Source organism: Balaenoptera acutorostrata, chromosome 18, assembly GCF_949987535.1.
Source record: "Balaenoptera acutorostrata chromosome 18, mBalAcu1.1, whole genome shotgun sequence".
In the NCBI taxonomy this organism is placed as follows: Eukaryota; Metazoa; Chordata; class Mammalia; order Artiodactyla; family Balaenopteridae; genus Balaenoptera; species Balaenoptera acutorostrata.
The window spans coordinates 78,256,791-78,272,852 of NC_080081.1; the positions used below are offsets into that span (position 1 = coordinate 78,256,791).

The 16,062-nt window shown below is 49.7% G+C and overlaps 1 protein-coding gene across 10 annotated transcripts in view; it reads left to right on the forward strand.

Moving 5' to 3' along the window:
- SPATA13 (spermatogenesis associated 13) overlaps nt 1-16,062 on the forward strand; it is a 266,585-nt gene that overhangs the window by 211,436 nt on the left and 39,087 nt on the right. For all 10 annotated transcript variants that reach the window (XR_009005914.1, XR_009005916.1, XR_009005917.1 and 7 more), the window contains 2 exons: nt 7,172-7,537; nt 9,230-9,374. Coding sequence is in view for 3 of the 10 variants with exons in the window: in XM_057532936.1 (XP_057388919.1) it covers nt 7,172-7,537; nt 9,230-9,374 (511 nt within the window). In the remaining 7 variants the exon portion in view is untranslated. The remainder of the gene's footprint in view (nt 1-7,171; nt 7,538-9,229; nt 9,375-16,062) is intronic.

Consider the following 16,062-nt stretch of genomic DNA (forward strand, 5'->3'; position numbering starts at 1 on the left):
TCCCTGCAGCTGCAAATGGAGGGCTCGTGTCTGCGGGCCTTGCAGAGATGACATCAAATGAGGTGCCCAAACTCTCTCCATTCAGCCCATCGCCTGCTCTGTGACTGGCTTCTCAGCTCCAAAATGGGGGGCATAATGTCCTCCTGACTGATCTAAACATACAGCTCTAGGTAGATGTGAAAGCAAGTTGATGACAATTTCAGATTTGTAGGTACAAATGTCTAGTTAAAAGATAAATAAGCCGCAGGGGTGGACACAGTGGTCATGCTTGTCAACCCCGCTGTTCAGTAAGTTTGAAAGTTGCTAAGAGAGTGACCCTAAAAGTTAACAGGGGAAGAGAAAGTTCTTTTTCCTTCTTTTTTTGTGTCTGTATGAGATGACAGACGTTAACCAAACTTGCTGTGGTGATCATTTCACAATATATGTGAGTCATCGTTATGTTGCACACCGTGAACTTAGACGGTGCTGTATGTCAATTCTTTCTCAGTAACACTGGGGGGAAAATAATTTTTATGTAAATGTAAGATATTATCCCTTTGGTCTTAAAAGTAACCAAAAAAGGGAAAAAATTGTATTAGGGCTCAAACTTTTCTCTTTCTAAATGTGTAAATATGTCCTTGTTCTTGCCTTCAGATTCTCAAAATATGGTAGTTGATCTGGGATCTTAGGAGTTCCCTCCTCACTTAAATTCCTAGGACACGTGTTGGCAACACACCCCGTTCCCGGGACTCTCCCGAGCCGAATATAACGGGCCTGCACAGGTGCTTTTTTATTGTGACACATTCATGTTCACTTAAGGGAAATAAGGTAATGATGTGTAGCTCTAAACAGTGAGATGCTACTATTTTGATTTTATAATAGATAAGGTCTAAAATGTCATTTTCTGGAGTTGGAGCCCACCACTGGTCCCAAAGGCTACTCTGAAGTGATATTATGTAAACTAGGATTGGAGTATAGTTGATTTACAATGTTGTGTTAATTTCTGTTGTACAGCAAAGTGAATCAGTTATACATATATATATTTACATTTTTAAAATATTCTTTTCCATTATGGTTTATCACACGATATTGAATATAGTTCCCTGTGCGCCACAGTAGGACCTTGTTGTTTATCCATTCTATATATAATAGTTTGCATCTGCTGACCCCAAACTCCCGCTCCATCCCTCCCCTCCCCACCCTCCCCCATGGCAACCACAAGTCTGTTCTTTATGTCCATGATTCTGTTTCTGTTTCATAGATAGGTTCATTTGTGTCATATTTTATATTCCACATATAAGTGATATCATATGGTATTTGTCTTTCTCTTTCTGACTTCACTTTGTATGATAATCTCTGGGTCCATCCATGTTGCTGCAAATGGCATTATTTCATTCTTTTTTATGGCTGAGTAGTATGCCATTGTATATAGGTACCACATCTTCTTTATCCATTCATTTGTTGATGGACATTTAGGTTGCTTCCATGTCTTGGCTGTTGTGAATAGTGCTGCTATGAACATAGGGGTGCATGTATCTTTTTGAATTACAGTTGTCTGGATACATGCCCAGGAGTGGGATTGCTGGATCATATGATAAATCTATTTTTAGTTGTCTGAGGAACCTCCATACTGTTCTCCATAGTGGTTGCACCAACTTAACATTCCCACCAACAGTGTAGCAGGGTTCCCTTTTCTCCACACCCTCTCCAGCATTTTAAACTAGGAGGTTTTAACTTATGTTCATCCAAGGACTACATCAGTGGAAATTAGGAAGTGGGGATTTTATTATTTTCACTATTTTCTCACTAAAAGATAGCATTTCCTTCTATTATGAATGTAGGCATCAAACCAGAGCAATTTTAGCAACACCTGTGATATAATCACCATGGAAATCATAGATCTTTTTCACATCTTACGACAGTTTTTGCTGATATGCTTAAAATATCTTGTACTCCTCAGTACAGTACTTCAAAGTGTGACAGCTTTTAGACCTATCTCCAGTCCTCTTAATTCATATTACCTATACTACTATATCAAGATTCTTTTAATATTTTGAAAATTGCATTTCAATATAATCAGCTTCATTCATAATACTATCTGTCTTTTTTTCTGTAAATGTTTAACGTGTATATATTTTTTTCATTGAGGTATAGTTGAGGTACAATAGTACATAAATTTCAGGTATATAACATAGTGACTCACAATTTTCAAAGGTTATATTCCACTTATAGTTATTATATAATATTGGCTGTATTCCCTGTGCTGTACAATATATCCTTGCAGCTTATTTATTTTATATATGGTAGTTTATGCCTCTTAATCCCCTCCCCTATCTTGCCCCTCTCCCCCACTGGTAACCACTAATTTGTTCTTTCTGTGGGTCTCTTTTTGTTCTATTCACTAGTTTTGTTTTATTTTTGAGATTCCACATAGAAGTGATATCATACAGTATCTGTCTTTCTCTGTCTGACTTACTTCACTTAGTATGATATTCTCTAGGTCTATCCATGTTGCTGCAAATGGCAGAATTTCATTCTTTTTTTACTGCTGAATAGTATTCCATTGTGTGTGTGTGTGTGTGTGTGTGTGTGTGTATCACATCTTCTTTATCCCTCCATCTGTTGATGGAATATACTTTTTATCTTATGCATTTAAAATGAGATTTTGAGAAGCGGTCTGTGGGTTCCCCAGGCACAGTTATCAGAGCCTCTCATAACTGCCGTCTCCTCTCCGCTCCCTCCAAACACTCAACAGCCAAGGGCTGGAAAACCTACAGAGTTCTGTTTTCCTTCTGTAACGGTACATGCCTTGGATGCAGGTGGCCGAGCAGAAAAGACAGAAATTTTGAAATCAGACAGACTGGGGTATAAATGGGCCCCTCCCCTTTCTGGCTCTAGTAACGTGAGCAGGGAATTTTATTTATTGTAGCCCTCGTGTCCTGATGAGTAGAATGCGGCCCCTACCTCGTAGGGTGGTTGTGAAGATTAAATACGGTGACGCGCCTGGTGCGGTTGCAGCAGGTCACAGGTGTTCCAGAGTCACCGCTGTCATTAGCCTTGTTCCGCAGTCTGCCGCGTTCGTTGTCCAGATGCTTCTCCTTCCCCCTCCAGCCCCCGCGCCTGTGCTGGGTCCCCCGTGGAACCCAGGACCCTGACAACCTGTGAAAACCTGACTTTGCTCTTTGTGTTCATCTGCATCTTCACAGTACCTCTGGCTCATCCAGAGGAAAGTCTCCTTGCTCTAGTTTATTTTATTTTTTAATCTTCACACAGTCTGAACATGCTTGCCTGTAATATTTTCTTCTGAGTTACCTTGCTGTGCTGCTTCCCTGGAGCTACTGTAACAAATTACCACGGGGGGTAAGACAGCTGACATTTATCCTCGTTGCTGCGGAGGCCAGATGTCTGCAGTCTTGGCTGGGCAGGCAGGGCCCCACCCCTGTAAGCCCAAGAGGTGGACCCCCTGCCTCTTCCAGCCTGGGGGTTCCCTGCGGGGCCTCGGCTCACTGGTGCGTGGCTCTGATCTCTGCCTCGGGCCTCAACGTCTTTCTTCCTCTTGTCTCTGTGTCCAAATTTCCCTCTTCTTCTAGGGACACCAGCCATTGGATTAGGGCTCATCTACTAGTACCTCCACTGCACCTACAGACTCCGTCCCTGCCACTACGGTCAAATTCACAGGTATGGGGGTGAGGACTCCCAGTAGATCTTCAGGGGACACAGTTCAACCCCAGCTCTTGCTGTCGGTCCTGGAGACTCATGTTAGACTGGGTTCTGAAGGGACGTGTGTGGGATCAGGGTTTTTCCCTCAGGTTAACGATTCACTTTTCACTGTGGTTTCAAAATATGTTTTGAAGCGTCTAAGCAGAGGTAATGAGATCTATTTTGGCTTTTACTTTTGTAACGTAAAGGAGGGAATCTTGCATAGAAGAAAAAAATGCAAACCGGCCCCCAGCTAGGGAAAGTATTTTAAAACTATGCTGGGAAACAAATTAACGAGGCCACGGACAGGTCTGTTCACAGACGTTGGTGACTTGGGTGTGAATTGGTCCCGGGTGGGTCTGCGCTGGGCTGCGAGGAGAACCTGGACCAACAGAGCTCCAGCCCAGCCACTTACACCCAATGAGAGTGTTTTTAAAGCAGGAAAAAACTCTCGGAGGGCATGGATGTGGTCACCTGCTGTCCCTTCAGAGCGTCTGGGGCCACTGCCTGTAGCGGAGTCTGGGGTAGGTCCTGGCTCGTTGGGTGCGGAGCGTCCTTTGCTGGGTGTTTGTATTTCCGGGAAGAGTCGCACTCAAGCTGTGTTCCCCGGGACGAACCAAGGGTGTATTTCAGAAGCACATAATGTTTGCTAAAAGAAGATTCAGCTTTAGAATTTGCAGGAAAGTTCACATTTGTTTTATTTGAATGTACCTGTCTTCTGGCAAAGCCTCACTGTTTGAATGTGAGCTTAAATCTGAGGGATTTCCCCCCATCCCTCTGTCCCTCCCTCTGTACTTTTGCTTTGAATAAAATGGACATTTCAGTTTTATATATTATGATTCTATTAACTAATTTCTGCACCTCCTGGGACATTTGGTACCACTCAGAAGGCATGCTTTCTCCTTTCAGGTCTCGCGTGGGGCTGTACGGTGCTGATGTATCACACGAGAATCACAGTTGGTTCTCCTCGTGCTGCCCTGTGGGCACGAGGGTTTACGCAATCAGTGTCTGATTTCCTGCCCTCTGCACGCCTTCCTTTACCCGCCCCCATCACTTCCTGGAGCCTGTTTGCTCTCAGAAGGATTTGTTACCTGAGAACTAAGACAACTGCTGGTTTTCCTAAACCCATGTCTCTTTCTCTCTGTCACTTTTTTTTTTTTTTTTTGGCATCAATGAGGAAAGCAGGCTGCAGGTTGCATACGTGCAAAAAAAAAAAAAAAAAACACCCACAAAACCCCACCACCACCAACAAAAACAACAACTGCACATAGATTTGTGACCACTTTATTGCCTGCAATTTTGTTGTACTGTTTTTCTAGCATGTTGTTTCCAAACCTTTTTATGACTGGGTGATGATATAAATGGGTTTATTCTCACTGTGTGCTTAAGTTGTCTGTGCCGTTTGATTTAGTAATTGAGTTAAATAATCCATAATAACCTATTTTTTATATGTATGTACTGCAAAAAAACAATATTAACTTTTCCATGATTACTCTCATATTTTCCGACGGTGTCAGAGGAAAATGTTTTAATACACCCTCTTATACATTCTTTTCTGGAGATGTGCGAATTAAACTGACAAAAGACAGATTTTTATTCATGTGAGTAAGTGGGAGTTCACAGGAAAATGTGACCCCAGGAAGTGGTTAGCACTAGGAGCTTACAGAACATCTTAATAGGGGAAAGGAGGTGGAGAAAGGCACTTGCGGGAAAACAAGTGACTTTTAGGAAAGATAAGGGGCCTGTAGGTGAACAGCTGGGAGACAGGATAGTTTTGTGCCTGTGTCTCTTTCGGTGAGGGCTTCTCCTCTCAGTGACAAGAGTCATTCTTCCCTGGCTGGAAGAAAGAGAATCCCGTCCCAAGGGAGGGGACTTATGACAACTGAGCTCTGCTTTCACGCAGAAGAAAATCCTCTTCTTAAGTGCCTTCCACTCAAAATGGTGTTTATGCTACAGTGGTGTATTCTGGACCCCATCCCTGGTGACTTGAATTAAAGATAGTGGTCCAAGCTGTAAGAATCGAATCGGCAGGTAGCAAGGGAGTAGTGTTTGCTAGAGCCCTCTGTCTCTCTAGCAGAGGTGACTTGCTATATGGGAAGTGTCGTGGCTTAGTGGGGACAGAGGTTACAAGGCCCATACCTGGTGTCTCTGTTGCCGCTAGCTGGCTGTGTGGCCCTGGGCAAGTCACCTCGCTTCCCCGGGTCTCAGCTTGGAAATACGGGACCTGCATTTCTGGTCGAAGTTGCCACTGACTGGCGAGAGCCCAGAGTCCTTGGGCCACTGCTCAGGGCAGGGCTGCAGCGGGACATCCGCCCCGGTGGGCGCTCGGCCAGGGTGGCCCGCTCTGCCTGCCCTGCAGTCACGTGACTTGCCTGGTTAGCCCAGCCCTCCCCGGGCTGGGCTGTGTCCTGCTTTCACTTGGTCGTTACGGAACGTCTCGGGATGCAGGAGCGGAGGGCACGGGGCTCGCGGGACTGCGCCTGTGCCTGCACGCTCCACTGCCCCCGTCCCTCCCACAGAGCCCGCAGCGGCCTCCCCTGAGCCCAGACTTGGAGGATCCGCTGAGGGAGAGCTCCTCTCCGGGTGGGCTGAGGCCTGGGACGGTTGTTCCCTGGCACAGTGTTTTACGAGCAGCGATCCCCCAGGGCCGATGTGGGCGGCCCTCTGGCTCACCGTGGTCACGGCTCATCCTCCCAGGACCCGGGAGGGGACGGGGCAGAAGCAGGCCTGCAGACCTGAGGCACCTTGCCTGGGCCTACAGAGCCAGCTGGGGGCCCAGCCGGATTCACACAGAAGTCTGCCCATTTCCACACCTCGTGGTCTTTTCCCTAGTGCGTTGCCTTGCCTCTGAAAAAGTTACTTGAAAACTTAGAAAGTCTTGCCGACTTCAGGGCTGCAGACTCTCCAGCTGTGGGATTGTCTAGTTTGGAATCTGAGCTCCTGACAGGTTAGTGGTGACTAGTCCCAGCGCACACGGCCAGTTAGTCGGCTGATCTCGTCCTTGGAGCCCCTAGTTGAGTGCTCGCCCCAGCAGACTGAGTCCCCAGGCGTGAGTATCATGCTGAGCAGCCCAGACTCCATCCTCTCGAAGCACCTTCTGTCTGTGAACATAGCTGAGAGAAGGTGCCTCAGGTTGCACAGTGCAGCCTTAGGGCCATTTCTCCTACGGGCCTGCTTTACCCCGCCTGTTGTTATGTATATTTGGGGAGACACCCGCTGTAGTTGAAAGTCATTTTTATTAACTCACCGTGGTGCTGATTTTCTTAGTATCTTGTATCATGGCTCTTCATGGGTCACCAAACATCACTAATGAAATTAGGGTTTTAATTCAGCCTCCGATTAAAGACGGGTTTGCTTCTTCTCATCCACGTCTCACATCTTTCTGGTACGCAAACAACTTGGGGGGCTGGGGAGGGGTCGGGGATGTCTGGCTCGTACCTTTTCTTTACCCTCCTGGAAGTCGCCCTCACCTAACTTGTTCGCATTTGAAAAGGTTGTGACCGAGGGGTCCTGGAGGCGGACCTCCGCACCAGAGGAAGAGAGGCCGGAGGCTCACAGGGTCCCCAGGAGGAGATGCGCACCCGGGAGGAGGCCAAGGCCCCGACCACTCTCTGACTACGGCCAGCCGGTCAGCCTAAGTCTGTCCATCCCTGAAGACTCGATCGCCGTAGACCCCCAGAAAGAGGACACTGAGGACGGTGACCACCAGCCCAGCGGGGCCCCCATCGACCCTGCAGACCAGACCCCTGCTGGGGGCTGCCCCCGGGGGGCGCCAAGAAGACGCCCCATCTCCGTGATCGGCGGGGTCGGCTTCTATGGGAGCAGCCAGGCGGAGGAGGGGGAGGCCATTCTGCCCCAAGTAAGCCCGGGCACGCTGCCACCAAAGCCACTTAGCCCTCCAGCCGCCTGGCCTCTGTCCTCTGGCTGCAAACTTACCAGGAAACTTAACGCTTTCCTTTCTTCTCTCTGCCTCGAGGATGACGTCATCTGCTCACAGCCTTTCTTCCTGACTTTGAAAACATGCACGAATTAGAACTAACCCACTGACATATGGATGTCTCTTACTAATCCTCTGTCTTTCTGGGATCTTGAATAATACGGGAAACTGGTTTGCTGTTTGTTCTGAATCATCTGGGGAAAGTAGCCTTGCATATTTAGTGAGCTTCCTGAAAGAAGAAATCTGGAAAGAGAAAGTCGCTTATCCTTAAAATGTAAAGATACGAAGAAAATAAACCACTTTTTTTCTAGAGATGAGAAAATAATTTTTTCTACCATTTTCTTACTCTTTTTTTTTAATTTTTTTTTATTTTTTCATTTTCTTACTCTTTACACGTCAGTTACAGCAGTAACTGTTTTGACAATAGATTAAAATCTTACTATTCCCTTAGTATACTTTAGTAATTCAACAAGTGTTTATCAATTACCCAGAGAGCCCTTTGAAGCTACAAAACATTTAAATAAAGGCCCTGTTCCGAAGGAGTTTCTGTTATTTGGTGAGACTCATACCCCAGCCATGGTCCAGGGTTCACAGAACCATACATGACTAAGTGCCAGTTTCATTTTTTTTTAAACTTGCTAGTTGATATCACAGATAGCCCATAAATTCTCTTAAAAGGGCAATTCTATATTGGTATTGGATTTTATGTTTACATTCTCCCTATAAGCCCAGCACAATGCTTATTTATAGCAAATACCCAAAAACCTCTTGCTTAATTGACCTAAACTGAATTCTTAAGGTAAAAAACAAATTATGTTGAAGAATACCTGAGACTTTTTGTTGTGTTAAGATGCTCTGCATGCTAGGAAATAATTCTGGAAGGCGGCTCTGCTCACCAATGTATCACCAGTGCCACACAAGAAATAATTCTGAACGAAAGCAAACTGTAATCTATTTTAACTTGAAACACAGCCTAGGGGAGATGTAAAGCATTACAGACATTTTTTCACTTCAGAGCGTCCAAAAGAAATGGAGTAAGATAATTTTGTGCACTCTCATAAGCTCATTTAGGGAACTGGGTAGAAAAATCCTGAGAAAACCTACGGAAAGCAGGGACCGACTTGGCCTTGAGTGTAGTTGTAGGGACAATTCATGTGGAAGGTCACAAGGGCATACAGCTGATTCTAAATTTGTGGAAAACCAACTGTCCTCTTAGACATGCCTCCACTGCCCTGTTAGTTCAGGTGAACGAGAGCCGTGCTCCGCGCAAACGCTGGTCCCTGCCTGCGGGTGGGTGTAGGGCGGGGACTGCGGGCGCTGGCGTTGCCTCTGCTTCCCTGGGGGTTGCCGGGCAGAGGGGGGGCACCACTTCCTCCCCCGGCTTCCCCTGCTCCACGCTGGCCTTTCCTGAGTGTCCCCCGAGGGTGTGTCCTGGCAGGTGGCCAAAACGTGATGCCCTGAGGGGTCGGCACTGGGGTTTCCGGTTAGAAGAAGGTCGTCCTTGAGCTTGTGCAGCCCGGGCCGGGGCTGTGATCGGGGCCTTGAGGTGAGGATGCTGAGCTCCCGGGGCCCCTACTTCCTGCCCCTTCTCACCGCCTCTCCTTTCCTTTGCAGCCGGCTGCCCGGCCGCCCGTGCCCGCGCACCAGGTGCCTCCCTACCGCGCGGTGTCGGCCCGGCTGCGGCCGTGCGCCTTCTCCCAGAGCACCCCCATCGGGCTGGACCGCGTGGGACGCCGGCGGCTCATGAGAGCATCCAACAGTGAGTCTCGCGGGCCTCCCTGGTCCGCTCCCGGAGGTGGGGGTGGAGTCCTCCACCGGGCGGTCTCCATTCAACGCAGGAGCCCGGGCCGTTGCGCCCCGTCCGCCTGCCCTGGGCCCGGGGTGGGGAGGACTCACCGGCTGTCAGGAGCTGCCCCTGCAGGGGCCGGCGTATCGCCCCCTGTCCAGGGAGGGTGCCCTGTGGGCTCTGAGCCATCACGGTGACCCTGACCTTGAGAAGGTCTGGGGACCGAGTTCCTACTGTGGAGGAATGAGCTCCTGACCGTGAATGGGCTCCTGGGGAGCATTTGTCTTAACCTGACTTTCAAAGCTCTTTCTGGGTGTTTGAGATTCACCAGCAGTGTTTGAGCAGCACGGAAGAGTTTTTTTATCTAATAGAGTTGTTCATATGCTACCTTAGTTCTTACCCGGTAAATACGTGCTGACCTGAATTTATGGAATGATTCAGGTTCCTGAGAGAGCACGCTGACGTCCGAGCCAGCCCGCTGGCTGGACGGGGGCCTGGCCGGGCGCACGGGGCAGGAATAGGACGGCGCTTACCGTGGGGCAGACACCGCCCCATGTGCTCTGCTGGTTAGTTCGTCTGACCGTGCGAACTCCATGCTTTGGCGGATGTTGTTGTTACCCTCCTTTTACAGACCAGGAACCCCAAGTGCAAATAGGTGAGCCACCCAGGATGTGGCAGAGAAGGGACGTGAATCTACAGTCAGATAGAATTTTCACTCCAGGCCTATGTTTTTAACCACTGGACTGTGCTGGCTCTAAAGAGACCCAGCAGACTGCCAGTGACCAGACCTTCGGTTGCCGGGTTTGCTGTCTTACCGTTGAAAAGGAGCATCGTGCGGTGAGCGTGAGTGACGCACGGGGCGCTCGGACGCCTGGGTTCTGGGCAGCAGTGCCGGCCAGCGGGCACGACCTCCACGTGACGGTGGTGACCGGAGCCAAGCCGCGAGAAGGGGCGGGATTTAAAGAGTGTTCTTTCCAGAGACTTGAAGGAGGCCGAGGGCGTCACTCGGTGCCACTTGACGTTTCAGGGAGAGGGAGTGGCGGGGGGACCACAGAGGGTGGAGAAGAGAAAGGGAACAGGCGGCGTGAGGCTCCACTCATCCTGTCCCTGAAGAGGATGGAGGAGGTGACTAGAGGATGGAGATGGTGACTAGAGGATGGAGATGGTGACGAGAAGGTCGCGATGGATTGTGACCCAGAAATGGTGGCAGAGGGTGTCTTGGGAGGGCCGCGCCCGGCGCTGGGCGGTCAGGGAGTCGTGAACGGCGAGGGTGAGGGAGTGTCTGTCCTCCACGTGGAGCCGCCTGGCTTCTGCCTCAGGAGGAATCCAGGCTGCACTCTCGTCAGACAGGGTGAAAAGGAGAGAGGAACCGGGGGGCAGCTGGAGGCCGAGGGAGTTTTCGAGCATCTCTTGCTTGTGTGGTCCTCTCGGCCGAGCAGGTGGGGTCCCTGGGATCGCACTCCCTCTCGTCCCGGGGCCCCTGCCCCTCCGGCTCCCCCGCCACCTCCTCAGGCCAGGCTTCCGCCCACGCTGGTCAGGGTTCCTGTTCAGTTCTTACTGCTGTTTCCCTGTGAACTTTCCCCGGCGGCACTGGAATGGAGTCCCAGCCCCTTAAGCGCGTTTGCAGGCTCTCTGCCGCCTGCCCGCCACGGTCTGCTCCTCTCACGTCTCCTCCGGCGCTCACTCACCGCCCGGCTGTCTCACTCGCTCTGCCCAGATTCCCCTTCCTTCCCTTTACATATGGCAACGTTCGTTCCACTCCAGATTCAAAACCCACTGCCCTGGGGACCCTGGGAGACAAATGCACCGTCATCCTTCTGCACAGCAGTTGCTTCTCTCCAGCCCAGTCGTCAGCGTCTGGTGATGCGTTTCGAGAAAGTTGTTCAAAAGGAGAGAAAAGGCTGCGAGCACACGATGCCTTCAAAACGTTACTTGTGATGGAAAAAAAGTTGAAACAATGGAAATGTCCACTTTCAGTGGGATAGTACAGTGTCATATGGGCGACCACTTGCAGACAGTTGACAGCATCATTAGGGAAAGCCCGTAACAACGTGGAAAATGACCGATGTAATATTAAAGTGAGAAAAAGGGAAATAATGTTGTATTAGTTTGCTAGGGCTGCTGTCACAAAGTACCACAAACCAGGTGCCTTAAACAGCAGGAATGAATTGTCTCAGTTCTAGAGGCTGGAAGCAGGGTGAGGGGGACCCTCTGCCGGCCTCTCTCCTGGCTCCTGGCGGCCTTGGGTCCCCTGTGCCTCGGCATCTGGATGCATCTCCCTTATCTCTGCCTTCATCTTCACATAGCGTCCTGTTGAATCAGGGCCCACCTTAATGATCGCATCTCAGCTTGATCATCTCCTGAGACCTTATTTCCAAATAAGACCACAGTCACTGGTACTGGGGGTTAGAATTTTAGCATCCTTTGGCGCAGGGGGAACACAATTCAACCCATAACATACCATGATTGCAGCCGTATACGGCGTGTACACGTGTGGTCAAAGGTTTACCTTTGCAAAATATGCAAAAGTGAAAATAGTGTAGTTAGGCGGGTAGGAATATAGATGGGTTTTCTTCTAACCCTGTACTCATACAAACAGCTTATTTCTGCACCTTCTGTGTTTTGTTTTGTTTTGAGTTTAGTGTTCTTTTGTTGAGAAGCAACAAAAACCAGCTCTACCTAGTTGGAGCAACAGAGGACGTCTGGGAAGGGTGTCAGGTGTTCCCAGAATTGATGGGGTGGCTGGGAACCTGTCTAGGAAGTGGGGGGCAGTCAGGGTGGCTCCCGGGAGTCGAGGAGCCACATGCAAGGGGCCGAGGAAGGCACAGTCTGTCCGTCTTTGCCTCTTCAGTCACTCAAGAGGCAAAGTCCCAGGATGGGGTTCAACTCCCCAGCTCAGGTGACGTGTCCACCACCTGGGGGCACTGGGACAGAGTGGAGGATGGGGTCCTCCAGGGATGGACCCCTTGTCTTCGGTACAAGGAGGCAGGTGCATGGATTCCCTGACCACGATGGAGAGGAGGTCGTTCCCCCAAAGGAAGTCGAAGTGGTGTTGGAAGTAGGAGTAGATTCTGGACAGACGCCCCATTTGTTTATTCATTCATTCAGTGTCTGTTGAGGACCTGCCATGTGCCAGGTGACAGCCATGAGCACAGCAAAGCCCTTTACCTCACACACATTCTAGTGCGGGGATGATAAATCAACAAGGAACTGTAACATGGCAGGTGGCACGCCGTAAAGAAAGATAAAGCAGGTAGAGGGTATTCGTTTTTACAGGAACATCGTTTTAACAATGACGCACCTATTCCACGTCTAATTAAAACCCTCTCACTCCTTCCGTGGAGGGAAACAACCCAGAGGCTCACCAGTCACTGCAAACGTCTCCCAAGTCCAGGGCCTCTGAGTAGCTCCATCTGTGCTCCAGCCCCACTGCAAAGCCTCGTCAGTGTTTATGCCCAGAAGTAAGTCCAAGCAACACACCCTTCCCTAGTGGAAAGAGGTGGAGGAAAGGAAATAGAAAATACACAAATACTGTGTGTACATACACACGTGATACCAGGACAGGACGCTTCTCTCCTCTGCCTCTGGTTGTGAGGCACACGTGCTACTCCTGACTCTGCCCGACTTGACCCCCTCGTTTGCCCCGGAGCCTCTGCCCCGAGCCCTGCCTGTGCTGGTCTTTGCCAGCTGAGGTGCCCCAAGCCTTCACTCCAGGCTCTCAGCTGGTAGTGGTCCTGCTTGTCTAGAGTCACCATGGTCTCCTGTATTCCCCTCTCTTAGTCAAAAATCAGTCAGTCTACAAAAAAAAAAAAGTGGAGCATCTGCTCTGAGCCAGGCACCACTTTCACCATTTGGAGAAAAGCAGAGAACAAAGCATCACAAAGCGTTTACCTTCCAGCATTTAAACAGATTCAGTAAGTGGGTAAGTAGGATTAACTCAGGCACTAATGATCGTTCTGGAGAAGGTGAAGCTGGACGAGGCGGAGGAGGAGTGGGAGTGGCGGAGGGCGACCTCATGTCCCTAAGGAGGTGACGTTGGAGCCGAGACCTGGAAGATCTGAGAGAGGAGAGGTCCCAGCGGAAGGAGCACCAGATGCCCAAAGCAGGCAGGAACTTGGTGTGCCTGAGGTTCAGCGAGAAGGCCGGGGCGCCTGGAGCTCGGGAATCAAGGATGGGAGAGGACGGTGCAGCCTGGAGGTTAGAGAGAAGCTGGATAGAAGGGGCGTCGCAGGTCTCGAGAAGGAGTCGGGGTTGTTCCGAGTGAAACGGGAAGCCGTTGCCAGCTGGGCTTCAGAGAGGAAGGCTGTCTGGGGAGAGAGGGCAGAGGAAGGAGGCTGATTGGAAGGTTATTGCGTTGGTCCAGTTGGGAAATGATGGTGGCGGCGACCACAAAAGACACCCATGTGTTCCCTGGGCGCTCATTTTCCAGAGCACGAGGAAGTTTAAAAGGCGGTCCTTGGCTCTGAGTTCGTGGGGCCAGGGCTGGGGGCCCTGGTGGAAGTACTTCTCTCCTGGGGGAAGAAATTCAGTTTTGACAGAGCTGAGTTACTGGATGGAAATAAAATACTTTGTCAATGTATTATTAAGTGATCCCAAACCCCTGTGTTGACCTCTTCGTTTCTGGGCTATAGTGAACATCACCCTCTCTCCGGGGAGATTCCAGCAGGGGCCTGATAGGTAAGGCAGGCAAATCCGAATCTAGAATAAGTGTCTTTTCCAGTAAGGACAAACCATCTACCCCTCTATTATGGAAAGGGTCCATTGTAATCAACTCCCCACAAGTAGTCGTCTGGGTCCTTCAAGGAACCATATCATTAACTTTGTTGAGGGGACACCCTGTGGTTTAGCCCAGGCTTGGCATCTGTGGCTGCCACCAGAGCCATTTTATTTTTTTAACCCACTGAGTCAGCATCAAGACGACCAGGAACAAAGATGGACATTTGCCTCATGGGACATAATGTCACACGGTTGTCAAACAGCCTCGTTTGCAGTGGGATTCCTGTGGGACAGATGATTTCCCATGCTTTGAGTGTATTCTGACATATCCAATCACACTCCTTCCCCACAGCCGTCCATTAACCCATTTTGTTCTCTCCAAGCTCCCCCAGTGGCTCCTCAGACAAGCCATTTGCTCTGACCGTGAATCCACACAGGCTGACCCCTCACTGAGGCCAGAGTATCGCTTAGATTTTACTGCTGGGGGACTTCCATTTCCGGGGGCACCAGGGAAGTGACGGGAGGGCTCGAAGGAAGAGTTGCAGTAATGGGACCCCCGACCCCAAGGTCCCCTGGCTTCTGCTCCTTGAGGAGGCCCTGAGTCTGGAACCCACTTAGATCTGGGAGTTGAGTGAGGTCCCTCGATTCCCCGTGGTGGTGACTCAGGTGCGCCCTCTGCTGACCAGAGTTGGCCATTTCCTGCTACACGAGTCAAGCAGTACCTTCATGGAGGCCCTCATCAGTTTTGTCCCCCAGGGACCCTGTATAAGTGAAGCGCAGCCGGAGATACGGTGGGTCAGACCGGCCCAGTGACCGAGCAGGCCCTGCTGCCTAGGGCAGAAGCCACGCCCACTTTCCCAGGTGGACATCCCACCTCCGTGGGGTCCTGGACTCCTTGTAATAGAAGCCTTTCCCGCTGGCTCCCTGGGCCCAGGGAGATTAGCAGCAGGTTGATTATAATGTAGCTGCCACGTCCATCATCTGGTTTGGGAGGTAAGCCCAGGGGAGGGTGAGGACCTGACACCAGCTCCAGCGTTTCTGTCCCCAGACTTCGCACCCCTTCTTCTTCATCTTCCGAGAGCTGGCCTCTCAGCTGCCTTATGAGTGGGCAGCACCGGGTCCTGGTTCCCATCCCACCAATGTGCTGGAGTGGCAACCCCGCCTCAGGAGCCCATGTGTTGAATGCAAAATCCCTGGTACGTGCCGCCCAGATGGACAGATTCGGTTTGATCTGAATTATGTTTAGTAAATGCAGTGTGTGTGAACCTTGTTTGGATTCTGATACCAACCAACCGGCTGTAAAAAGGTCATTTTGAGACAAGGGGGGACATTTTCACATGGAATCAGTATTCAGAAAAGGAGTTATTGTTAATTTTGTTCATTGGGATAATGATAGTATAGTTATTTTTAAGTCCTTATTCATTTGGGTACATAGTAATATTTGTTGCACGAAATGATACATGGGAGATTTGCTTTAAGCCCCAAAATTGTTGGGAACTAGTTGGGAAAAATTGGTAAAATATTGATCCTTCTGGGTTCATCATATAATTTCTCTACTTTCATGTTTGTTTGCAATTTCGTAGAATAAAAGGTTTTAAAAATAATGAAAAGGATGTTTCCTCCGCCCTGGTCAAGTGTTCTCAAAATCTCCAAATCCCAGAAGTGCCCACAACTAACATTTTCTTAAAATGTAGAAATGTGAACATTAGCAGTTTAATTTTTCTTAAGAAATGAAGACCGAATCCTTTTAGGTGAAAGTGAGGTCCTCCTTCTGAGAACTTTGCAGCACGGTGCTGGGCTCTTTTCCAGAACCAGTTACTTCTCTCTGGCTTTGTTTAGAGCTCTTGTCTCACCTCCTCCCTGGCCCATATGTCTCTGAGGAGAGCTTACATGGAGCAATCCTTGGTCACGCTTACCCGCTGCACGGGTGTGGTGTTGGAATAAT